This window comes from Vicugna pacos, chromosome 7 (genome assembly GCF_048564905.1).
Source record: "Vicugna pacos chromosome 7, VicPac4, whole genome shotgun sequence".
Lineage (NCBI taxonomy): Eukaryota > Metazoa > Chordata > Mammalia > Artiodactyla > Camelidae > Vicugna > Vicugna pacos.
Genome location: NC_132993.1, coordinates 18,942,571 through 18,968,938, shown reverse-complemented (window position 1 = coordinate 18,968,938; position 26,368 = coordinate 18,942,571). Strand labels below are relative to the sequence as shown.

General features: G+C 45.5%; 1 protein-coding gene across 3 annotated transcripts in view; it reads right to left on the bottom strand.

Moving 5' to 3' along the window:
• Positions 1-26,368, bottom strand: part of PODXL (podocalyxin like) — a 48,348-nt gene that overhangs the window by 5,803 nt on the left and 16,177 nt on the right. For 2 of the 3 annotated variants that reach the window (XM_072964446.1, XM_072964447.1), the window contains exons 2-5: positions 4,449-5,021; positions 3,306-3,532; positions 2,949-3,020; positions 177-327 (exon numbers count right to left, since the gene is read on the bottom strand). In XM_072964446.1, coding sequence (XP_072820547.1) covers positions 177-327; positions 2,949-3,020; positions 3,306-3,532; positions 4,449-5,021 — 1,023 coding nt within the window. The remainder of the gene's footprint in view (positions 1-176; positions 328-2,948; positions 3,021-3,305; positions 3,533-4,448; positions 5,022-26,368) is intronic. The other variant, XM_072964448.1, reaches the window with a different exon arrangement.

Sequence of the window (26,368 nt, the reverse complement as noted above, 5' to 3'; positions counted from 1 at the left end):
AGAGTGACATGGTAAGGGACAGAGGAGGACATACTGTATCTCAATCTCCTGAGTGGTGTCTCTCTCTCAGGTGGCTGGGAGTTGACAACTGACCCATCCTTGTGGCTCCTGAGCAGCCACCCTCTGCCCTATTCCCACCCCCATTGGCCTCAACCCCCACCTTGCCCTCAACTCACTGCGAATAGTGACTTCTTTGATTTGCACTCCCGGAAAGTCTATAACAGGTGCCAGCCGAACACAGCACTCATCTTGAACTAGGCTGAAGGTGGCATTTGCTGCTTGGCACAGAAGTGTGACCAGTTTCTCATTGAAAGGGCTTGCCTCCTGCTGTGGGGAGACCACAGGTGATTTCTCAAGGATCATGACATTAGCCTAGGCTTGTGGGGCTGCCCTTCGAAGCTCAGGTCAGATGTGAACTTATTCCCTACTCTAGCCTCAACCGGTGCCAGTCCCAGGCCTGCCAGAGTGGCGAGTGACGTGCTGTCCTCCTGGGCCAGCACCTGCCTCCTCTGCCCCTTGCCGATCTCATCCCCAGGTCTCCTCCCACCATTTATCTCGTCCGTGGTTGAACAATACCATTCGCCCTAGTGCTTCTTTCTCCCTCAAATCTCTTTAAGGATCATGACCTGATTGCCTGTTACCACCTCTCCCTGAGGAGGCACTGCCAGTGGGGAAGACACCAGTCCCACCTGAACCTGCCATTCACCAGCCTTTGATGCCGAGTTCAGAAACCTCATGGGGGTGGGGTGGGTAGCCCTGACTCTCAGATCAAGTTTATCTATCCCGAAGTTGAAAGGTGTGCCCGTTCCCTGGGCTAAGACACTGAAACCATAAACAGGCTGACAGGGAGAAAAGCGAGGCCGTCACTGAAGAGGGGAACTTGGGAGTACCTTGAAGATGCACATGAGAACATCTTAGAAGGAAGCTTTCTACATTTCTAAACAGAAATGGCCTGGCTGACATGGCTTTAAGGCTGAGAATGAGGAAGCAAAGTGAGGGCTGCTTTTACCCAGTCCTGCCACGTCATCCACAGGCACCCCAAACTGATGTTTCTCTGACCAGTTTTGGAGTTAAGGGTACCAGGATGAAGAAAAGAACTCTTGGTATGGCCTGCCCCACAAACTATTCCTTGGGTTTCTACCTGGAATTTCCTTAGGCTTACTAATTTCGCAGACTGATATCAGGTAAAGAGCCAGGGATTTCCTCTTTCCATTTATAACAAATGAAAAAAAAAAAAGGCTTCTCATGACCAAACACACCCCTGCCAAGTTTCAGCCAAAAAGAGAGCCAGAGGAAAGGCTGGGCAAGCATCAATGTGATTCCTGCCTTGTCCAGTAAGCCCAACCCCAGGGGAACACTGCTCCCTTTTAACACCCCAGTCTGTTTTTATTTTTAAACATTTTTTAATTGAGTTATAGTCATTTTACAATGTTGTGTCAAATTCCAGTGCAGAGCACAATTTCAGTTACACATGAACATACATATATTCACTGTCACCTTTTTTTCGCTGTGAGGTACCACAAGATCTTGTATATATTTCCCTGTGCTATACAGTATAATCTTGTTTATCTAGTCTACATATATCTGTCAGTATCTACAAATTCTGAACTCCCACTCTGTCCCTTCCCACCCTCCGCCCCCTTGGCAACCACAAGTTTGTATTCTATGTCTATGGGTCTGTTTCTGTTTTGTATTTATGTTCTTTTTTTTTTTAAGATTCCACATATGAGTGATCTCATATGGTATTTTTCTTTCTCTTTCTGGCTTACTTCACTTAGAATGACTTTCTCCAGGAACATCCATGTTACTGCAAACGACGTTATGTTGTTGGTTTTTATGGCTGAATAGTATTCCATTGCATAAATATACCACATCTTCTTTATCCAGTCATCTGTTGATGGACATTTAGGCTGTTTCCATGTCTTGGCTATTGTAAATAATGCTGCTATGAACACTGGGGTGCAGGTGTCTTTTTGAAGTAGGGTTCCTTCTGGATATATGCCCAGGAGCAGGATTACTGGGTCATATGTTAAAACTCCAGTCTAAATGCATACTTTTCTATAGTTCACATGGAGAATTCCAGCATGATCGACACTCAAAACAACTACAGAAAACACACGTGGCCTCAAAGAATTATAAACCCAAGTTCTCCATCCTTTAGAAACCATGTCCTGTCCTAATTCTAGGGGTGTTTGCCAAAATAACCACTGACCAGAAGAGGGCAGCAGTGAGCCATCCATTACCAGCACTCGGCTCTCAGCTACTTACTAAGCACTGCAGCGGACAGCCTGGGACTAAAGCCCTTAATCCTAGGGAGACTGGCAGTCTCAAGGCAGTGGACACACTGCTACTCTTTCTTTTATGCAAATGTATTCACACACGTGCTCACACCATCTCCCCCAAACAGTACATACACGTATCACCCTGACTGGAAGAAGAAACTGTTGACAATGGTTCCCCCAGGTTAGAGGGAGGCCATCATATAAAACATGGACCAGGAAATATAAAAATATATAAAACCACAGACTATTAGAACAGGGAGAGCTAGGCAGACTAAGCCTCTCACTTTCAATTGAGGCCCCTGAAGCTCAAAGAGATCGACTTAACAAAGGCACACCCGGAGCTAGAAGCAAACAGGAACCAGGACTGGGGTCTCCAGGCTCTCAGACGCTGTGACGTGGAAGCCCAGGAGAGCTGGCACTTCTGGCCCTGCAGCAGCCCTGTGGGCGGGGCTTCCCTTAGTGAAGTCTGAACCTTGCTTTTGTCCCTCATGAAGATGGAAAGGGACTACGTCCTACTAGGAAAAAAACAATGGCAGAAAAATGAACACACCTCTCTGCTCCTTTCTAGAAAGAACACTTCATTCCCTTCTACCTTCTGTGACCCTGCTGCTAAAGCACATTTTGGGGTGTACATCACGGTGGGGCTCAGATGAGCACGGTACTCACACAGCTAATGGGTGTCGAGAGGTTCAGGATGAGCATCTTCTCTTTTGGTGCTTCAGGAGACTCGCACTGTATCTGGAAGAAGCCACTGGGATTAATATTAATGGTCAGGCTCAGCCTGACTGGATCTTGTCTTTGACTCCTCCCTCCCTCCCTCCCTCCCCTGGGAGATCCGGGCAAGCTGGGGGCGTGGCCAGCTGGAGTTTCCTAGCCAGGTGTGTTACTGGCTATCCAGCTGTCTAAGCCAGAGACAAGGGGTGAATGACGATGGCTCCTCACAGCCCCGCCAAGGACCCTGGGAAGGGAGGAGTATAAATGCTCTTCTCGGAGTCCCTTCTCTCCCAGGCTGGGCTCTCTTACCTTTGCCCCACGTACTGAAACTACTGAGACAATGGAAGGGGTGCTGGAGCCTTGTGAGGCAGTTGGCATCAACAGAGTGTTGGAGCTTGTGGGTCCCGCGACAGGTGATGAGGTCCCAGGTCCCAGTGAAGAGCCTGTAGGCTGCAGAGCCGCAGAGCTCCCAGTGACAGCTGGCATGTTGCTGGAGGTGTGCTGAGTGCCGGGTGAGGAAACCTGTGGTACTGTAACTGGGAAAATGAAGGTTATGAGAAAAGGTGAGTGGTGCCTTTAACAGAAAAGGAGAGTCTCTCTCGTTCTTAGTTTTCTGAGGTTCTTTAGTCTTATCCCCTACCTAGACCACAAGCTGAAGGAGGCAGGCTGTGAGGAAGAAGAGGCAGATAGATGAAGCCAGTCCTGTAGCATCTCACAGGAGGCGCAGACTGGATGAGCCAGTGCAAGGGAGGAGTAAGAAGAGGAATGATGATGTCAGCAGCAGAAGCTGGCGTTAACTGAGCACTTACTTCGTGTGAGGGTCCTAAGTGCTTCAAAGGTTACTTTCTTTCTTAATCCTCACAATAACCCTATGAGGAAGGTACCATAATTATCCCTATTTTATAAACAAGGAAACTGAGGCTCAGAGGAGCTCGATGAACTGCCTGACATCACGTGCTAACAAGCAACAGAACAGGGATCTGAATCCAGGTTTATCCAACTTGGAGCCCTTCCTCTTACTGCAGGATACGACCATGCTCTTCCAGTGTGGCCGTCTGCTGACCCAGCGTGCACCCAGACTACCTGTGGAGTGCCTCACAATGCAGATTCTCGGGTTCACGCCCAGAAAGTCTGACTCAATAGACCTGACATGGCTCATGATCTTGAGGCTCACGATCCATCAGTGAGTTTTGAAATTAATTTACAGGATTAAGACCAGCACTTAAGAAAAGTAAACGCTCAAGTGGACAAGTCAAAACACTGAGCTCACATCAGAACACACAGCCCTCTTGCCTCTGCTCATCGCTGAAACGGGAAACAGGCTAAGTGAAGGTGGCGTGTGTTCACGATACTTAACCCACAGAGTGAATCTCCATCTTCTAGCTGAGCAACCATATAGAACATAAGTATTTGAACGTTTTTCTGCTTGAAAAAAAAAAAGGCATTACTTGCCTGGTGTGGTCAGCATCCCCTGAGTTGTGACGGTGGGACCCGCCACTGGGCCTGAACTAGCAGCTGTAGTAACTTCCTTCGGTCCCTCGGAGGAGTTCCCTGAGGGCTTCGAAGGCACAGGGACCATGTTAGACTGGGGAGTGCTTGCGGGGGTGGTCAAGGAAGTGAGAGCAGTAGTGGTGTCTGAGGGTTTACTTAGATTCTGAGGTTCAGAGGCTGGCCGAGTTCCTTCCTTAGTGGTCATGCTGCTTGTGGTCACACTGTGGTTACTCTGGGTTCCAGATCCAGTTGTGGCAGTTGAAATTCCATTCTGGCTGCTTATGTTTTCAGGCTTCATAGAGACAGTGGTTGTTTTGGGTGTAGTAGTGTTGTCTGAGTCCGCTTTGTCACTAGCTGTTGTAGTTGTCTGTTGCTGGACTGAGGTGCTGGATGTTACAGGTACGCTTTCACTGGCCTCTGATAAATTCAGAGGTTTTCCGACAGGTGATGAAACTTCATTTCCTTCGGTTTTGGTTAGACCCTCACTGGGTGCTGAATCTGTTTGGGATACTTCTCCGTTATCACTGGACAAGGCTGTTCACAAAGATAACACCGAATCGAGTTAGGGTTATTAGCTGAAAGTTCTCGCTACACTTCTCCAGCTCATCCCTAGGATCCAGAGGCCTGGCTCCCATCCCTGCCATCTGTCTTGGCTGAAGGTCTTGGTCCTCAATGTGCCCAGATCTTTCTGGGCTTCAAGAAGCCTCTAAGAGGGAGACTGAGAGGGAAGCAGAGGAAGTCAAGGGAAATCCCACTGAAGAGGAAGACTAAGCCACTCGTCTGGCTGCACAAGGGATGCTGCAGTGGCCTCTCTGCCCTCCCCGCCCGCCCCACCAGGAACACGCCTTGCAGCTTCCACAACCCACCGCAGAGCGAGGCCGACGAGATCACCTCTGCCGCCTCCTCCCTAGCTCCCAGACACATGCTTTTGCAGAATACTCAGACTCAACGTGTACTGAACTGCCCTGTTCTAAGCATCCTGAGAGGGACATGCCTCTGTTCTCCTCCAAGTACATCTAGAAGGAGAAGCTGACAAAGGGAAATTACACAATTACTATTTAAGAACAATTGTGGGACGCGCTAAGGAAGAAAAGCATGGAGTGCTTTCACTGTGTCTAGCATGGGAGCTTAACCTTGTCAAGGGATCAGGAAGGAAGACCTTTTAGTGATGGACTGAGGGCCACCGTTAAGTGGCCCTGGGATACAATGGTAAGTAAAACATATAATCCATACCCACAGGGAGCTTATGTTCTTAGGGCCTGAGACAGAGATTAAACGACAGACAGACAATTAAATGTCAAATCCTGGTGACTCCATGGAAGAAATAAACAAGGAAATGATACAGAGAGCAGGGGGAGGGGCCGTTCAGATGGGAGGTTAGGAAAGGCATCTCAGAGACACCAATTAAGACGTGGAAGGGGTGGTTACAGGCAACAGAGCTGTGGTAAGTGTGAGGAAAAGTGTACCAGGCAGAAGGGAAGAACCCGCAAGTCCCCAAGGGCGGGAGAAGAGCTCAGAGAGGACAAGCACCAGAGCAGTTTCACGAGGGAGGTGGGCGGGAGGCAGAGCTCTGAAAATGCAGGGCCGTATCAGTACACTGGCGGTAACGTGTGGTCCAAACCACACATTCTTGAGAATAAAAGGAAGCCCTCTTAAAAAATCGTACTCTAGGTGAAACGAGACATAAGGCCACCCTCCTTATACCGAAAATAAGGATTTGGGATTTTATTCTAACCCCCCCCAAAAAGCCACTGAAGGCCTTTTAGGGAAGACGTTTATAGGGTGACTGACAAATGTACCTCCTGCTGCTTTGCGGAGCAGAGATTAGGAGGGGGAAGAGCGTGGAGACGGGAAGGAAAGAGGCTGTACAGTCATCCAGATGAAGCGGATGAACAGTTGGCAGTATTAAGTCATCGACACAAGAGCCAAAGAGGATGGATTCGAGACTGTATCTGGAGACAGAATCAACTACTTGCTGAAGCACTCAGACAGGGGAAGAGATTCCCAGTTTTCAGGATGAGCAGAAGGGAGAGCTGCCGGGAGCCGGCCTCGCAGACGCTTGCCACTCTTCGGGGACAGTCAGGATGGACATCTGCCTGTGCTGGGGGAATTCCCCGCACAGCAAGACGGATGCAAGCACGGTTTGCCTCATATTACAGATGCTGAAAATGCCAGATCTTTGCTTTTCCAGCCTCCCTTGGGGCCAGAGCACATGCACTCAGGTGCCAGGAATCAGCAGCCAGCGAGTGAAGAGGCAGCAGACTCCAAGGACTCTGATGACAGCCGCGGTGGGATCACACGCTCCAGGGTGAGCCGGGGGGAAGGTGATGCTACAGCGAGTGTCCACAGCCAAAGCCACGGCACCCAGTGGCTGGCCTTGGTGAGCAGTGCTGGTCTCTTCAGACAAGTTCTATAAGCCTGACCTGGATGATGCCAAAGGTAGCCCTAAATGTGGTCTCCAGCAATCCCAGCTCCTCCAGAAGCTAGACAATATCCAGTATCTTTCACACGTGTGAGCGTGCACGCACACACACACACACACACTTTGCTACTGAGAATCAGAAACTTGTATCAGGAGTGGTTGCAGGCAACAGAAATTCAAGGATTAGTTATTGGGCCTTCCTGGGGTTAAAGGTAATCGGAATTCTCTGGCAGGGTTGAGTGGCCACAGGAGGACATGCAGGGCACACATTAAAAGAAAATAGCATGTTAAAAAAAAAATCAATGTAGTGTTATGTTTTGTCCCTGGTTTTTCCTTCTTAGTAGTTCATGAAACAATAAAAAAAAACTACTTCTTATAATTGATCATGTAATAGTATCTTTCTGGCAAAAAAAAAACAGTTTGCTGAGAGGAATATCAGCATTTTTGAAAAATTAAGGGACATGGAGCGTAGTGGTTACCTCTTACTCTGATGAATAGTTTAAAACAGGGTTTCTCAACCCCCAAATGGTTGACATCTAGGGCTGGATTCTTCTTTGTTACGAGAGATTGTCTTACGCATCACGGGCCGTTTAACAGCATCCCTGGTCACTATCCCCACGTGCAAGTACGACACATGTCCCTCCCCAGCTGTGACAACCAAGAATGTCTCCAGATATTGCCAAATGTCCTCTGGGGGAGACAAAATCACCACCATTGAAAATTACTGGCTTAAAGAAAGGGAAGGACAAATTCTAACTCCTAAATCCTCCTATCAAAGCACAGACTGAAAATCAGAGATTGTTCTGTGGTTCCAGTAAAGGAATCTCTTAACTGCTTGCAGCGGAAAAGCTGAGAAGTCCACAAGACAAACTCACAGGTTTGATCCCATGAGTTGCCAAATTACAGGGTTACTTTAATTCATACTTTGAAGCAGGTCTTTTATGTAAAAATTGGACCTTGAGAAGTGGAATGGTGACAGGATGCAGATGAATCAATCGGAGCATCCCTGAATCTCAATCTGCAGTGGAACTCACTTGTCAGAAGACTCCACCACTCTTCTCCTGTCTGGAGATGCCGTTCCTACCCAGCCTGAAAACCCTCCGTAACCTGCCTTGAGCTCCCTGGCACAGAGAGCCGTATCCCCTCAGCATCTCCACCACTGTTCATTTTTTCCCAAACCTGTAGTGACAGTCCGAGACAGGCCAAGAAAGACAAATACAGAGTCTGACCCAGACAAAGACTTACCCACTAAAAAATGCCTGCAAAGGCTCCAGCAAACATGTCTGGTTACACAACATGAGGGCGCTACACCAAAGGGATATACTCACAATTTGACATCAAGCTGAATTTATCCATGTGGGTAGGCCTGCCAGGGATTCTGGATCAATGTGCTCGCTCAAGCAGCTAGCCATTCTAGTTGTTTTCTTAGGTGGCTGACTGAAACCCGGACTCAGTGGTACGCCACATATTAAGTAAAGGTACCAGAAATTCCCTGGAATAATGAACAGGAAGAAATCTAAAATCTTAGGGAGACGGACATGTTACGTGTTAGAGTGGTTTATCCCGTGTGATCTGCTCACTCACACTCTCACTTCGGTCCTTAAGAGAGCGCAAATGACACGCCCTTCACCAAGGCTCGGAGAAATACATTCGTGAGTTCTAAGATGCACATCTTTTCATGTCTCTGAGATGAGGATGTACTATAAATCCCTGTAGATCATACTTTGACAGTGCTCTTTTCCCCTTAGTGGTTCATAAAATACCAGTGCCTCTGATCCTTGATGGTGTTGCGGAGTTCGACTGAATCTGGGACCTTGTTGAGGGGACTAGTAGCATGTTCTGAGGGACTGTTCTGGTTGCTCTCCATCAGCCAGGTGTGCTAGGAGGAGATGCTGCTGCTTTCACTGGGGATGGGGGCCAGGTTCGCTGGGAAGGAGAGGCATGAACAGAATTTCATCTCCAAGGAAAAAGGGGGGAGCGACATGGAAATGGGCAGCAGGACCAGCTGGGTCACCTGAATAGTCTAATGAAGGGGATTCTGGACAGTGGCTAAAAATCTTGTGGCTTTTTAGGATCAAAATGGATGGGCAGCCCACTAAAGTCCTACCTCCAGGCCCAGCAAACTGAGACCTGTGTTGAGTCACCACAGTGGAGAACACATCCAGTTCCCAGAACTGAATCTTTTCACAGACTCAGGGCACCCTGAATGAAGTGTGAGTACTTTCCCAAGGCGGCTGTGACAAATGACCACAAACTGAGTGGCTTAAAAAACGGAGTGGCTTAAAACAATGTATTCCCTCATGGTTCTGGAGGCTAGAAATCTAAAACCAGCAGAGCCATACTCCTCCTGAAGGCACTAGGGGAGAATCTTTACTTGCTTCTTCCTAGCAATCTTCAGGGTTCCTTGGCTTTTAGTGATGATCATGCCGATCTCTGGCTCCATCATCACATGGCCTTCCTCCCTGGGCCTCTGTGTCTCTCCTCTTACAGGAACACCAGCCCTTGCATTTAGGGCCCATCCTAATCCAATATGATCTCTTCGTAACTTGACCGCATCTGCAAAGACCTATTTCCAAATAAGGTCACGTTCACAAGTACCAGGTATTGGGGAACAGGACTTGAACATATATTTTATGTTCGTAATCTGTTCCTCCCCCTTCACTTATTTCGCTATGAAAATCAGGATCCTTCAATTCAACTACTAAAATCAATCCTGTCTGCTTTAAACACAAAGTGAATTTATTAAAAAGATAATTAGTTAGCTAATAAAAATCACTTGAGATGGCTAGAGAATCACGCGTGAGTCAGAAACCGTGCCCAGAACTCTTTTCCCGAATTCCTCTGCTGAGCATCCCTCCCACCACTGCTGAGCAGAGGCTGCTTCAGATTGCAGCACTGACACCATTAGTACTGGATACCGGATTTCATTTCTGAAAGATCTGAGTCTTTAGGGATGCTGTCAGTAAGAAGTCTGTCCAGTTACCTTTATGACTAGACACAAGAGGACTAGGAGGCACCCCAGGGAGTCCCCAGGTTCCATCCATTTCCCTCTCTGCTTCATTATGTAGCAGCACGTAGGAACCACAGTAACAGGAGTAAATCTCAGAAGGTTAATGCTCGGCTTACTTTGCCTTAGAATGAGTTCCTTGGTGAAGCCCTGTGCTCTCTGAAATATCATGATGATACACAATGCATTCTGTAGGTCCAGGGACAATGCTGCTGACAGATCACGGAAGTGGAGAAAACACATTCAGACCCAGAGTGCATCTGTTTTGTTGCCTACCTACATCGCGGCCACTTGCTCAGGAGCCCACAGAGCAATCACTAGGTGGATGCAGACAGAAACTAACTGACAGGCACGAAAGGTCACCTTGTCCATCTGACTAATGAGAGAGACAAAAATTCTGACCCTCCAGATCTATCACAAGAAGTCCAAACACATGCCTCTTGCATAAAATTCCTTGCACTGATCCTCCATTCTTGTTCCTTCTAAGTTCCTAACCATCTACCTAAAATCATTAGTTGCTGCCTAAGAATCTGGTCAGACCCTCACCTCAGTGTAGCTCATCTTCCCCACTCCCCCCACCAAAAACAAAAAGCAAACAAACGAACAACCATGAAATGTACTCTTCAAAGTTGTACCCATTGGAAGAAATTTCTTTCTACACCATCCTTCAGGGTCTCCTCTAAAAAGGGCCATTGCCCCACGCAGTCCACTCTGGCCTGGCTCTAGCACGTTATACACATAAACGTAACTTAGCTTCTTCATTCCTCAGACACTTGATCACAGAAAACTCTCTTTGAGCCCTTAGGTGTGAGCTGGGGGAAAGATGATGGCGTGGCGGGAACAGGCGTGCTGGGGTGCGAGCCACACTGCAATTTACATGCACCTTACTTTAGGGCCTGCTCAGATCTGGTCCAAATATACTCTTCAACTTGATCATGGAAAGCTGCAAAATAAACCCAAAGAAAAATAGGAAAAATGAGATAAGATAAAAGCAGAAATCAAGGAAAGAGAAACCAAAGGACAACAGCAAATATCAGCAAAGTCAAAAATTGGATTTTTTTGAAAGGCTAATAAAATAGTAAAGCCTTGAGGTTGACCAAAGGGAAAAATTACCCAGAAAGCCTAAATATAAAATATGAGATATAAAAACAATAACAAATATTTCTAGTATCCATTATGAGCAAATGCTAATAAATTTGAAGCAGATGAGAGACAAGATTCCTAAGAAAATACAACTTACCAGTGTGACTCAAAAAGAAGTAGAAATGAAAATTTGTCCCATATTCATAAAGAAACTGAATTGGTAAGTTACTATTTTTCTCATAAAGAAACTCCAAATGTGGATTCAAGGATCAAATAATTCTAGCTCTTCGTGAACTTTTCTATGGCATAGTCTGTTCTGCCATAACATGTGTCTGTAAAAAGAATTAGTGCACGTGCAATTGTCAATCAACAAAACATGAAAAGTACAAACCAAAGAAAAAGATGGATAGATTTGGCTTCATCAAAATGAAGAACCTGGGGGAGGGTAAAGTTCAAGTGGTAGAGCGCATGCTTAGCATGTATGAGGTCCTGGGTTCAATCCCCAGTACCTCCTCTAAAAATAAATAAACCTAATTACACCCCCTTCCCAAATACACACAAAAATGAATAATATGTTTATCAAAAGAAACCATAGGACTTCATTTAAGCCAATGAGAATAAAGAGTTTTAAAGAACTTTGCTCCTCCCCCTAAACAAGAAAAAAGCTGGAGAAACAGGGAAAATTAATGACTTTTCTTGAACCCACTGAAGAATTGAGGTCATGGGCAAACAACTAGCCTGAAAAGTGGAGACAGGCAACCCCTGGGAGAACCTGGACTCAAGCATTTGACATGTGGGGCTGAGTTCAGTAAGAAGATTAAAGCAAAAGCAAAAAAAATTGAAGTACAGTCAGTTTACAATGTTGTGTCAATTTCTGGTGTACAGCATAATTTTTAGTCATACATATTCATGCATGTATTCATTTTCATATTCTTTTTCATGACAGGTTAACACAAGATATTGAATATAGTTTCCTGTGTTATACAGCATAAACGTGCTGTTTATCTATTTTATATATAGTAGTTAGTATCTGCAAATCTCAAACTCCCAATTTATCCCTTCCCACCCTCTTACTCCCTTGGTAATTACAAGTTTGTTGTCTATGTCTGTGAGTAAAAATGTTAAATAAATTGCTAAAGGCTGAGCATGTGCTGGTGTGAAAGTGTGAAGACCTGAGAGCTGCAGACATTGAAAGGTTCACACCTTCGTGTAGGCTCCCCCCGCACCCCCCTGCTCCCCACCAAGAACCCCACCAGTGGCTATGAAGGATGCGGAAGGATGCCCAGGGAAAAGGATGCCCAGGGAGAACCTTGAGAAAGTTGCCCTGCGGGGCTGGCTGAGGGAAGAAACAATACTGACTGCTGAAATGCTAGATACTCCCATATCCCTCGTGGGAAAAAAGCCTTACTTTTCAGAAGTCAGCAAAATGTATAGGCAGAGGGCGCTGGGGAAACACACCACAGCGGGGAGGAAAATGGCCAATCAGTGAAACACTGCCCAGATTCATCTCCCTACTTCTGCTAGGAAACAAAAGCATTCAACTGCAGGAGAAAGGTAAAAAAAGGACAGCCTGAAGGAAGTGGTGGAAATCCACTGCAGCTGGGAAAGGGAACAAGAAAATAAAAAAGCTCTTTACCCCTGGGAGAGGGCAGGAATGCGTGCTAAGGCCAGTATAACTTGTAGGAAAGAGACAGGAACACTGGTGAAGGCCACACCCGCAAGCCCCAGGTCCCAGTGCCTGGGAAAACATCAAGGAATGTCCTTTTACTCTGCCACTAACTCAAAATGCTGGCAAGTGTGAGGTAAAAATAAATGGATTATAGCTGCAGGGAGCTGCCAAAAACAGACTCACTGGGAGCAGCAAAAAGGGAAGACCCACAGGCAAGCAGAGAGGTAACAGAGCAGTCACCTGAGGACCGTGCAGCCTTCCGTACAGCAAGGTTGAAACCCAGCCCAACTCCTGCCTAGATTAGCACAAACCCTCACACTGAAGACAGAGCAGAAGAAAAGCCATGCTTTACATGTAGACCACTCATCTACTCTCCGTCTCTGTGTGGAGTTTGCCTCTTCTGAACATTTCACATAAATGGCATCATACAGTGTGTGTTTTTCATGACTGGCTTCTCTCACTTAGTTACGGTTCACTCACGTTGTAGCATGGGTCAGTTCTTTATTTCTTTTTACTGCTGAATGTTAGTCCATTGTAGGGATAGACCACATTTGGTTTAACCATTCATCAGTTGAACATTTGGGTTGTTTCCACTTTTTGGCTACTATAAACAGTGTTATGAATATTTGTATATAAGTTTCTGCACAGGTTTCTGTCTTGGGTTATAACTGGGAGGGGAATTTCTGGGTCATGTGGTAACTGTAGCATTTTTAGGAACCGTCGAACTGTTTTTCCAAAGTGGCTGCACCATTATTACACACCCACCAGCAATGTATGAGGGTTCCAGTTTCTCCACATCCTCCCCAACAATTGTTATGGTCTTTGTCATCATTGTCATTTAGTAAGTATGAAGTATCTCATTGTGGTTTTAATTTGTATTTCCCTAATGACTAATCAAATACATATATATATATATATGTGTGTGTGTGTGTGTGTGTGTGTAAAATATTTTAGAAGAACACATTGTGATCAAGTGAGGTTTGTCTCATGGCTAGTTCAGTATTTGAAGATCAATCGATGCAATTCATCTTAATAACCATGAAATAAGAAAAACCATATGATCATCTCAATATATGCACAAAAATCATTTGACAAAATTCATCATTCACTCATGATTAAAAAAAAGTTCTCAGCAAACTCAGAATGCAAGAGTACTTTCCTAACAAACATACTGTCCACCAAAACTGAATCAAGAAGAAACTGAACACTTGAACAATCCGATCACTAGAAAGGAAATAGAAATAGCAATTAAAAACCTCCCTACAAATAAAAGTCCAGGACCGGACGGCTTCACCGGGGAATTCTACCAAACATACAAAGAAGAACTCATACCAGTCCTTCTCAAACTCTTTCAGACGATTGAAAAGGAGGGAACACTCCCAAACTCATTCTATGAAGCCACCATCACCCTGATACCAAAACCAGGCAAAGACACTACAAAAAAAGAGAATTATAGGCCAGTATCACTGATGAACATAGACGCCAAAATCCTCACCAAAATTTTAGCAAATAGAATCCAACAACACATAAAAAAGATTATACATCATGACCAAGTGGGGTTCATCCCAGGGACACAAGGCTGGTTTAACATACGCAAATCAATCAATGTAATACATCACATCAACAAGAGAAAGGACAAAAACCACATGATCATCTCAATCGATGCAGAAAAAGCATTTGATAAAATTCAACACCCATTTATGATAAAAACTCTCGCCAAAGTGGGTATAGAGGGAACATATCTCAACATAATAAAAGCTATATATGACAAACCTATAGCCAGCATAGTTCTCAATGGTGAAAAACTCAAAAGCTTCCCACTAAAATCTGGGACAAGACAAGGATGCCCACTATCACCACTCCTATTCAATATAGTCCTGGAAGTCCTAGCCACAGCAATCAGGCAAGAGAAAGAAATAAAAGGGATCCAAATTGGAAAAGAGGAGGTAAAAGTGTCATTATATGCTGACGACATGTTACTATATATAGAAAACCCTAAAAGGTCCACAAAAAAGCTACTAGAGCTGATCGAAGAATTCAGCAAGGTAGCAGGTTACAAAATTAATGTTCAAAAATCAGTTGCCTTTCTTTACACTAACGATAAATCAACAGAAAAAGAAAGTAAAGAAACAATCCCCTTTAAAATAGCACCCAAAGTAATAAAATATCTGGGAATAAACCTAACCAAGGAGGCGAAAGACTTATACACAGAAAATTATAAACCATTGATGAAGGAAATTAAAGAAGACTTTAAAAAATGGAAAGATATTCCATGCTCTTGGATTGGAAGAATCAATATTGTTAAAATGGTCACACTGCCCAAGGCAATCTACAGATTTAATGCAATCCCTATCCAATTACCCAGGACATATTTCACAGAACTAGAACAAATCATAATAAAATTTATATGGAACCATCAAAGACCTACAATTGCTAAAGCATTACTGAAGAGAAAGAAAGAGGCTGGAGGAATAACTCTCCCAGACTTCAGACAATACTATAGAGCTACAGTTCATCAAGACAGCATGGTATTGGTACCAAAACAGACATATAGACCAATGGAACAGAATAGAGAGCCCAGAAATGAACCCACAAACTTTTGGTCAACTCATCTTCGACAAAGGAGGCAAGAATATACAATGGAATAAAGACAGTCTCTTCAGCAAATGGTGTTGGGAAAACTGGACAGCAGCATGTAAAACAATGAAGCTAGAACACACCCTTACACCATATACAAAAATCAACTCAAAATGGATTAAAGACTTAAACATAAGACAAGATACAATAAACCTCCTAGAGGAAAACATAGGCAAAACATTATCTGACATACATTTCAAAAATTTTCTCCTAGAAGAAATAAAAGCAAGAATAAACAAATGGGACCTAATGAAACTTACAAGCTTCTGCAGAGCAAAGGAAACCAGAAATAAAACAAGAAGAAAACCTACGGAATGGGAGAAAATTTTTGCAAGTGAAACCGACAAAGGCTTGATCTCCAAAATATATAAGCAGCTTATACGACTCAATAAGAAAAAAATAAACAACCCAATCCAAAAATGGGCAGAAGACCTAAACAAGCAACTCTCCAAGGAAGACATACAAATGATCAAAAAGCACATGAAAAAATGTTCAATATCACTAATTATCAGAGAAATGCAAATCAAAACTACAATGAGGTATCACCTCACACCAGTCAGAATGGCCGTCATTCAAAAATCCAAAAATGACAAATGCTGGAGAGGCTGTGGAGAAAGGGGAACCCTTCTACACTGCTGGTGGGAATGCAGTTTGGTGCAGCCACTATGGAAAACAGTGTGGAGATTCCTCAAAAGACTAGGAATAGACTTACCATATGACCCAGGAATCCCACTCCTGGGCTTGTACCCAGAAGGAAATCTACTTCAGGATGACACCTGCACCCCAATGTTCATAGCAGCACTATTTACAATAGCCAAAACATGGAAACAACCTAAATGTCCATCAACAGGTGACTGGATAAAGAAGATGTGGTATATTTATACAATGGAATACTACTCAGCCATAAAAACCGACAACATAATGCCATTTGCAGCAACATGGATGATCCTAGAGAATGTCATTCTAAGTGAAGTAAGCCAGAAAGAGAAAGAAAAATACCATATGAGATCGCTCATATGTGGAATCTAAAAAACAAAAACAAACAAAAACAAAGCATAAATACAGGACAGAAATAGACTCATGGACAGAGAATACAGACTTGTGGTTACTGGGGGGGGTAGAGGGTGGGAAGGGATAGACTGGGATTTCAAAATTGTAGAATAGATAAACAAGATTACACTGTATAGCACAGGGAAATATACACAAAATGTTATGATAAATCACAGAGAAAAAAAGGTGACAATGAGTGTGTATATGTCCATGAATGACTGAAAAATTGTGCTGAACATGCTGAACACTGGAATTTGACACAACACTGTAAAATGATTATGAATCAATAAAAAATGTAAAAAAAAAAGAAAAAGAAAAGAGATATTTAAAAAAAAAAAAAGAGTACTTTCCTAACCTAATAACTGGTATCTCCAAATAAACCTACAGCTAACATCATACTTAACAGAGATTGAATGCTTTGCCCTTAAATTTGAGAACACAAGGATGTTCTCTCTTACCACTTCTACTGCACCCTGTACTAGAAGTTCTAGCCAGTTCAACAATGGAGAGAAAAACATTTCTTAAAACTCAGTAACAAAAAGATAACCCAGTTTGTTAAAATGGGCAAGATATCTACAAGGAAAAAATTGCCAAGTGGCTAAAAAGCATATGAAATGATGTCAACATCTTTAGTCATTAGGTAAATGCAAATTAAAGCTACAATGCAATGCACTTATTAGAATGGCCAAAGCAAACTGACCCCAGCAAATGCTAAACAGAGACTCACACATTGCTAGCTGGAATGTAAAACAGTATAGCCACTTCAGAAAATGGTTTAGCAGTTCCTTTTAAAGTTAAGCAAACAGCTACCATGTGACCCAGCAATTCCATTCTTGTGTGTTTACCCAAAGAACTGAAACCTTGTGGTCACACAAAAATCTAGATGCAAATGTCTGTAACAGCTTTATTCATAATCGCCCAAAACTGGAAACAAACAAGATAACCTTCAACAAGTAGATGGATAAACAAAGTGATACATCCAAAAAATGACTAGTTAGCAATAAAAAGGAATGAACCATTGATTCACATAACATGGATGAATCTTAAAGACACTGTAAGTGACCAAAGGCAAAAGGCTACCTACAGTGTTTGATTTCATTTATATGATTTTATGGAAAAGGCAAAACTATAGGGATAGAAAACCAATCAGTGGTTACCAGGAGTTGAGGGAGCAGGGAGGAAGTGACTTTTAAGACAATGGAACTGTCACACATGGTGCTGGGGTGATCTGTTGAAACCCGTAGTACCCCCTAAAGAATTAACTTTAATTTGTGCAAATTCAGAAGGAATAAAAAAGAAAATTAGCTGAAATGTTCAGAAAATCCCAGGATATAATGGGGACTATGAAAATAAATTCAACTATGTTACAAATGTATAACATAACCTCACTGGAGGGATGAGGGAAAGAAGTTCACCAAAGTAACTAGAAAATAGTTTTTTGACCACATACCGTACAGGCAATGACAAAGAACTATATGTAATAAACAGCGTGCTCTAAATAGTACAACTGTTTCTCACAAGGGTATGGGTTGTCAATTTTAAACCTACTTTACTTGTGTTTTAGGGTTGGTCAAATAAGTAAATTATAAATAACACGAGCCAGAGTTCTCACTGTTGGAGAAAGAATCTTGTTACAAATAAGCAAGGTGGGTGGGGAGGAGGCTAAATGAACCCTGTGATGCTTAATTAGCAAGAGATGCCAGTATGAATTCATGTTTTATATTTGTAGACTGAGATAAAGAAATATACAGATTCGTGAGCATGCGCGGGTTAGTATGCAAACATGTACTTCCTAGCTCTGTCTGCTGGAGGGTCTGGAAACAGCCACAGGCCAGTAGCATCAAGTACACCCACCCAGCCATTCTCCAATAAAATGAACCCAAGCTCCTGGGAGAGATGATGCCAGGGCCGACACAGGGAAAATGCCAAATGAGCCTGGAAAACCTTACAGTGTCCGAAAGTAAGGAAGTGCTAAGAAAAACAAAAAAGAAAACAGAAACAGAAAGTGGGCATGTCCAAAAGATGTGGGAACCAACCTGAAAGGCCAAACCTGGTACAATCTGAGCAACAAAATTAGAAATATTGGATTGGAAACCAAAGAATAAAATAAATGTCCATGAGTCCACGCTGGTCAATGATTAATAAATAAATGGAGGAGAGGAACAAATCATCCTTACAGAAGAATTTCAAGAAATCATAGATACTCTTCCCACCTCCAAGAAGGAGGTATTCTCCCCACCCCTCTCTGAGCAGGGCTGGTCTCAGTGACTCTTAGGATGGAAAGGGACAAAGAGTAACGTTACAATGGAGAAACCTAGAAGACACATCATCTTAACCAAATAATCAAGGTTAACATCACGACAGTAAGTCATGACCAGTGAAGTCATCACTTCCCCGGATAAGATGTGATGAAAAGGGCCCTTCGCCTCTGTCATCTTCTTTCTAAAAATACATAAATCCCGTCTAGCCATGAAAAATCATCAGACACACCCAAACTGAAGAGCATTCTACAAAATATTCAGCTAGTGCTCTTAAAATACCATCAAGCTTATGAACCACCAAACAAACAAGCAAACCAAAAAACTGAGATACTGCCATAATTTGGGAGAGATGAGACAGATCTAATGATTAAGTGCAATGCTGTATTCTGGAACAAAAAAAGACCACTAGTAGAAATACTGGTAAAATACGAATGAAGTCTGTAGTTTAGGTAATAGTATTGTACCAGTGCTAATTTCTTAGTTGTGATAAATGTAACATGGGTATGTAAGATGTTCATATCAGGAGAAGATGAAGGAAAGGTATATGGAACTCTTCATCATCTTTGCAACTTTTCTGTGAATCTAAAATTATTTTTAAATAAAAGATTTGAAAAAAAAAAAAACCAAAAAGGAAACAAAAAAGAATTGAGAGAAGACAATTGCAACATTATGTAGTCATAAAAGATTAGTACCTAAAACATACTTTTAAAAAACTTCTATATGTAAGAAAATAATAACCCAACAGAAAAGACAAAAGAATTAAGCAGGTATTTCACAGAAAAAGTAGCACAAATAGCCCATTGACCTCTGAAAATGTTAGTAATTAAGGAAATGCAAAATCAAGTAAGAATTATTTCATATCCACGAGACTGGCAAGATTTTTTAAGTCAGACAATAAGAAGGGGTAGCGTAAATTGGTACAAACACGTTAGAAAAGAGTATGGTGTCACCAAGTAAAAATAAAACATGCATGTATCTTCCAGTCTACACGCTGATTGAAGAGTGAGTGGTAGGGAAAAAGCTTGTGTGTGTAGATAACCTTTTATCAGACGTTAGTTACGAAAAGGAGCAGAGAAACACAGCAGTCGCTGGAGGGAGCTGGATAGGCAAGAAAGTTTTGCTTTTCTTTTGGAAGGTAGGAGATCCGAGAGCTGATAAGAATTCTTCTTTTGTTCCCTCTCCTTAAGATGCAGAGGGATACAAACTACTATATACAAAATAGATATGTATGGCACAAGGAACTGTATTTAATTTCTTGTAATAACATATAATAGAAAAGAATATGAAAAGAAAATATGTGTGTGTGTATGTATGTATAGCTGAATCATTTTGCTGGACACTTGAAACTAACACTGAAAATCAACTACACGTCAATAAAAAAATTTTTTTAAAATAGGTAAACAACAAGGTCGTACTGCATAGCACAGGGAACTTATATTCAATAGCTTGTAATAACCTATCATGAAAAAAGAATTCTATGTATAACTGAATCACTACGTTATACACCAGAAACTAACAGAGCCACTTGGAGCCTGCGGGGAACAGGACTTCTAAAACAACAAATACGTCTGGAAGGCTGTGGTCCGAGGCCATCTCTGGAACCAGAGGAAACACAGAGCTCTTCTTAAAATTTGAAAGTGTTTATGCTCGACATGAAACAATTCTATCTAGGCAAGAGATGTGCTTGTGTACAAAGCAAAGAAAAACAGAGTAACTCCTGGGGGCAAACTGAACAAAACCAGAGTAATCTGGGGAAAGGTAACTCTCACTTATGGAAACAGTGGCGTGGTTCCCACCAAATTCCGAAACAACCTTCCAGCCAAGAATCTGTATGATGCTGTACCCCTCAAGGATTTAAACTTCTTGAAAAGTGAATAAATAAATATGTGGCTTCGTAAAAGAAAAAAAAGCAAAAAAACTAACACATCATTGTAAATCAACTACAGTTAAATAATAAATAAGTAAATAAATAAGTAAGTAAGTAAGTAAGTAAGTAAGTAAGTAAATTGAACAGCCGAAAGAAAAAAAAAAGATGCAGAGGGAGATACCCAAATGTTGATCCAGAGGGCACAACCCTCCAGCCCACCCCACCCCCGTGGAGGACCAAGCCTTCATCAGATGGTTGGATACTTCTGACTTTGAAAAAGGAAGGAAGAAGATGGATACAGACATGAGCACATTGGTAATGTAGCTAATGGGAACATACATTTCCATTTGGCACCTTTAGTTTTCTCAGCCAAGTCTAGATGAAATCAGCTATATCGACTTAGATGAAATAAGAGAGGAGGAGGAGTTACGTGGACAGATAAAATATGGAATACATCTTGAAAATGGGAAAGTGAGCCTACTAGAAAAGTGGTTTTCAAATTCCAGCAAGCGTCAGAATCACCTGGGGGGCTTGTTAAAACACCAGTTCAGCAGGTCTGGGATGGAGCATGAGAATCCGCACTGTTAACAAGTTCCCAAATGATTCTGATGCTGCCAGCCTAAGGCCCACATTTTGAGAACCACGCTACTGGAGAAGTAAGGAGACTACCAAGCAGTACTTGGTGCCAAGCTGGGCCAGTAATCATGAGTTTAAAATTAATCCAATCGGCCAGTGTGTGATTTTACCCTAGTAGTGGTCCGCTACCTGTGCATAGGCAAGGAAAAAGCAGAGGCAGAGTTCACCTGGGAATGGGGTTTTGCTAGATGAGTATGATGGCAGGATAGGGTGCAAGAGACTTGAGGACATCTGTAAGGTAGGGATTATAATGGGGGAGTAATTAAATACAGGATGGATAGAGTCAGACGGGGGCAGACAGACAATGAAGCAGTCAGGGCTCATCAGCCTGGCTGCCCTGGGTTCAAGCATAATGGTCTAGGTGTGCCTGAGCAAATGAATTGGAAGGTGGAGAAATAATGATCAAAGAATGAAATGCTTAGACTGCAAAGGTGGTGCACAGCTTGGGGGTGATCAAGTTCAGGGTGTTAAACAGGGATAACTAGATGAGTTAGAGATGGAAAAAGTCAAGAAAAAGGGAGGCCAGGGAGGGGGTGGGGCGGGGGCGGGAGGAGAAGGCAGACTTCAGTCTTCTCCCCAGGGGTGAGGAGAACACTGCTCTCAACACTGATCTCAGCCTCCAGCGAGGGCCTGCTTCCTCCTGTTCCTGGCCGTTTTCAGACCTTGAGAGGCATCTTGACTCTGGACTATTAATAGTGAGAAAGGAAACTCTAAAGAATGCCCCAGGAAGAGGGCGTGTGGAAGGAAGGCAAAGAGACGGGAGGATCCAGGCCTGGATACCCAGAGTCCACCTCTTCTTTTGTTACCTCCACTCACCACCCCTAAGTCAGTTATCTCCAGAGAAATAAAACCGAAAAGCTCTCGGGGGGAGGGGAGGTGCGGGTTGGACAGCGCAAAGGCAGAAACCAGGCAGGACAAGCTGATGTCTTCATGGATTGGCCTCATAGAGGAAGGCAGAACCGAGCCTTCTAGCCCTGGTTCCGCCTCTGATTCCCTCGGGCTCAGACAGCACATCTGTGAAACGGGCTAAGTGATTTCTAAGGTTCCCGAGGATGCATGGGCACTTCCCCAAGCGCGACACCGTGTGCGTCAGTAAATCTGCTTTTGTGGTGACAACAGGGCCAGCCACTTTGGAGGCCTTTCCTTGGGTCTCCCTTTCCGAGAGCTGACTGACCCTGAAACTCACTTTCCCAGCATGTGACCTCTGCTCCTTGAGCCCGTTCCCTCCGAGGAGCAGGCCCTGGACTGGCACTGCTAGTGTGGTGTGACGCTGCCTCGGGGTCAGCCTGGTGGAAACCTGAGCCCCTCCCAGCTCTCTAGGGCCCACCCTTCTCAGCCCCCAAATCCTGCTGCCCACCTGAGATTGGAACATGTATTGCCAGCTTTCTGGGTGGTAGCGGGAGACCACAGAGGGATAGGGTGGGACGCGGGGAGCTTTGGTAGGATGCAGACCCCAAACTCCTGGGTCAGTAAGAGACCTGGGGCCGCCCTAGGAGCTAAGAGGGGCTCCAGGCCCAGGACTTCTCCCCAGAGCCACTGTATCAGATGTCCTTTCTTTACACTGCATTCAGCTCCCCTCCCTCTCCACTTCCCCCTCATTTTGAAAGACTTGATGCTCCGCCCTCCATGTTGTGTCCCCACCTCTGCGCTTCTGGGCTTTAAGTCAGCACCCCTCATTCCAGGCGGGTCTTTACAAGTCCCACACCTCGGCAGAGTCTGGTCACCCCTTCCACCCCGCAATCTCCCTCTTGCTTAGCTGAGCACTCCCTGCCTTCCACCAAGAGGTCCTCTGGACCGACGCCTCTGCCTCAATGTGGGGCCTGTCCTTGGAGGCTGTCTGCCCTGGTGTTCTGCTCTGGGCATCTCATTAGTTCTATACGCACCCTTAGAAATGCTTGTCCTCTGAGGCTTTAAGAAGCCAGTCCTCATCCCACTCCCCCCAAAAAAGGCCTAAGCAGGCACTGATAGGGGGCAGGGAGGGTGGGGGAGCCTGAGCTGGGTGAACAGCATCAGCAGGGGTTGTGGACAGAGGCCGGCAGCGGGGAGAGGGGGTCAGAGCTCCGGGCTGGGCGCCTGGGGAGGGGAGCGGGGAGGGTATTTGCTTCATCTCGACCCTCCCTTGGCTCAGGGAAAGCCTAGACTCTCTCTGGCCTTGGGTCCTATGTCAGTTTCCTCAGGCTGCCATAACAAATTACCCAAAAATGAGTGGCTTAAAACAACAGAAATCTGTTCTCTCACAGCTCTGGAGGCCAGAAGTCTGAAATCAAGGAGTGGGCAGGACTACACCGTCCGGAGGCTCCAAGGGGACCCTTCTTGCCGCTTCCAGCTTCTGGCAGCTGTTGGCATTCTTTAGCTGGCAGCTTCGCTCCAATCTCTGCCACTGGGTCATGTTGCTGCCTCCTCCTCTCTGTCTCTTATGAGGAAACTCGTCATGGAATTTAGGGCCCATCCAGATAATCCAGGATGACCTCATCTCAAGGTCCTTAGCTTAATTATGTTTGCAAAGGCTCATTGTCCAACTAAGGTGATAATCACAGTTCCAGGGATTTGCTGTGCGTATTTCATAGGGGGAGTGGTCCCCACCTGAAAAATGGGGATGATGACCTCTGGGACTGCTCTCTATATGCCTCCAAATGAACCCCTGCTTGGGCGGAGGGCCCCAGAGATGCTCCTGGTCAACTTTCTTGGCATAAGGAGTGTTATGGACTGAAGGCTTATACCCCTCCGCCCATTCATGAAGCCCTCCCCTACCATGCCATGGTTTTAGGATGTGGGGCCTTGGGGGCTAGCTAGATTTAGATGCCCCATGATGGGATTAATATCCTTAGAAGAGGAAGTCACCAGAGCTGCTTCTTTCTGCCACATGAGGACATGCCAGAAGGTGGCCGTCTACCGGCCAGGAAGAGGGGCCTCACCAGAACCCAACCGTGCTGCCACCCTGATCTCAGAACTCTCCACCTCCGGAGCGGTGAGACGAGAACGTCTGCTGTGTAGACCAGACCACCCAGTCTGTGTTTTCTGTTGTGACAGCTCGAGCTGACTAAGCCAAGGGGCTTGGGTGGGGGTCAATAAGGAGACGAGAAACAGCAGGGAGGACCCTTCCACGTCTGCCTGAGGGCAGCGTCCCAACCTGCCCTCATCGCCCCCATCAGGCCGAGCGGCCGGGCAGACAAGTGCGGCCACGGCTGATCACGCTCCACCCGCCCTGTCGCCTCCCGAGGGCCCTGGCAGCTCTGCCCTCCTGGTGCCTCTGGCCAGCAGAAGGGCACCCCAGGGGGTTATCAGGCCTGGCTCCTCAGCATCACGCTCTGGAGGGGCCCAGAGCTGCCCCCTCGGGGGAGATAGTTCCGGTAATTCTTCAAATCTGGAATTGTTCTGCCCTTATCAGCTTGTTTCAGCCGGCCTGCCTGACCCTTGCTCCCAGGGTGGGGCCCTGTCTGGCCGTTTCCCTGGCAGGAGAGGGCTGCCACTGTCCAGCGTGATGTCTCCCAGCCATGGAGAAAGGCAGGCTTCACTTGGGTATCTTTTTCCCTGCAGGGGAGGGCACTGTGGCCAGAGACCCTCATCCCACTTCTCCATCAGTTCCTCCTTCTTCCAGTCCCCTACCCCTGGAGTGTGGCCCAGAGCCCAAGGGTCCCCGGCTCCGACGTGCACACATCCCTGCCCAGTCACACAGTGTGATCCCTTCTTCCTCTCTTCCTTCTCCAAGAAAGCAGGACAGGGTGATGGTTAAGAGCACGCACTTGGAAGCCTGACCGCCTAGGTACCAGGGTTCAGGTTCCGCTCCACCGCAGGACTGGCCATGTGCCGGGCAAGTGTCTTAGCTCTGTTTCTCAGTTTCCCCTGCCCTCACAAGCGAAGAGGCGGTAATAACAGTAACTGACTCACACCTTTAAGCACTGCGAGCAGTGAGCGCGCGTGGAAAGTGCTCAGCTAACGTTACCTAGGACGACCCACCAAGGGACAGGGGAAAGGTGCCTCCACTTGCCACGAGTCATGACCCTGCCATATCTTCCCTTGCCACAGAGCCATGCTGAAACAGGCTTCTCCCTCTGGGATGCTCACGTCTGTACAGGCTTGACACTGGGGACAGTGGACACAAGGCTCTTCCCCGGTTTCCCAGTGAGACCCAGACATGGAGGGGAGGGTGGGGGAGGTGACAGCACCTGGGTGGCTGTGGTCAAGGGAGTTTCCAGACAAGGGTTAAACCAGAATCTTCGTGGGGAAGGAAGACAACCCGGAGGCCTGGGTGAAGCCCGGCTCCAGGAAGTGTTTCCTCACCAAATCAGAGGAGCCTGGGAGAGAGTTGGAGCAGAGGTGAGGGAGGGGGGAGCTTACTGCTGGCGACCTCGGGTCCTGCCTGACAGTGACCTTAAGCCCCAGTCTTGGCAGGGAAAACCTGGACAGCCTGAGCCTCCCTTCTAGGAGAGCTGTTTAAGGCCGGCTGGGCCTCAGGACCAGTGCCCAGTGTTAGGGGCTACATGGTGGGGGCAGGGGACCAGGGGGAGGATGCTGGGCGCATGCCCCTCTCTCTCAGCCTGGGCTTCCTCCTCGGTGAAACAAAGCTACCTCACTTTTGCCTGCGTCCCCATCCCATCCTGAGGGCTGTGGGTGAAGACAGAAGAGTCTCTAAGTGTCTGACTCTGGCTGAAGAAGGTGAGGACACTCACATACTCAAATGCACTGACCATCACCTGGGGGCCAGGGTGCCTCTGTGGGATCTCAATTCATGTTGGAAAATTCTGCAAGTTTCTGTTCTTAAGAAACTGAGGTGGAAAACTGTATCTGACCTGTTCAACACCACGGCAAGTGGTGTGGGGGGAGCAGGGACTGGTCTGACTCTCGGCGGGGGACTACAACTTGGCGAGACACATACAAGTCTTGAGCCTTGCTGCCCATTCGTAGAATAATGACCTTGTGACATGGTACGTATAACAGAGGTTGGCAAACATTTTCTGTAAATATTTTAGACCTTTGCAGACCAGTCTCTTTCCCAGCTACTCAACTGCATTGTAGCCCAAAAGCAATCACAGTCAGCGTGTGAATAAACAGGCGTGTCTGTGTCCCAGTGACACTGTATGCACAGACACAGGCTGCCGGGTGTCCCAGTGACACTGTATGTACAGACACAGGCCACCGGGCTGCAGTCTGGCTGAGCTGTGGTTGGCCCACCCCTGATGGACATGATCCCTCTGGGGACTGGGGCTAGAAGCCTAGGTTTTTATCCAGCTGTGGACCCTATTCTAAAC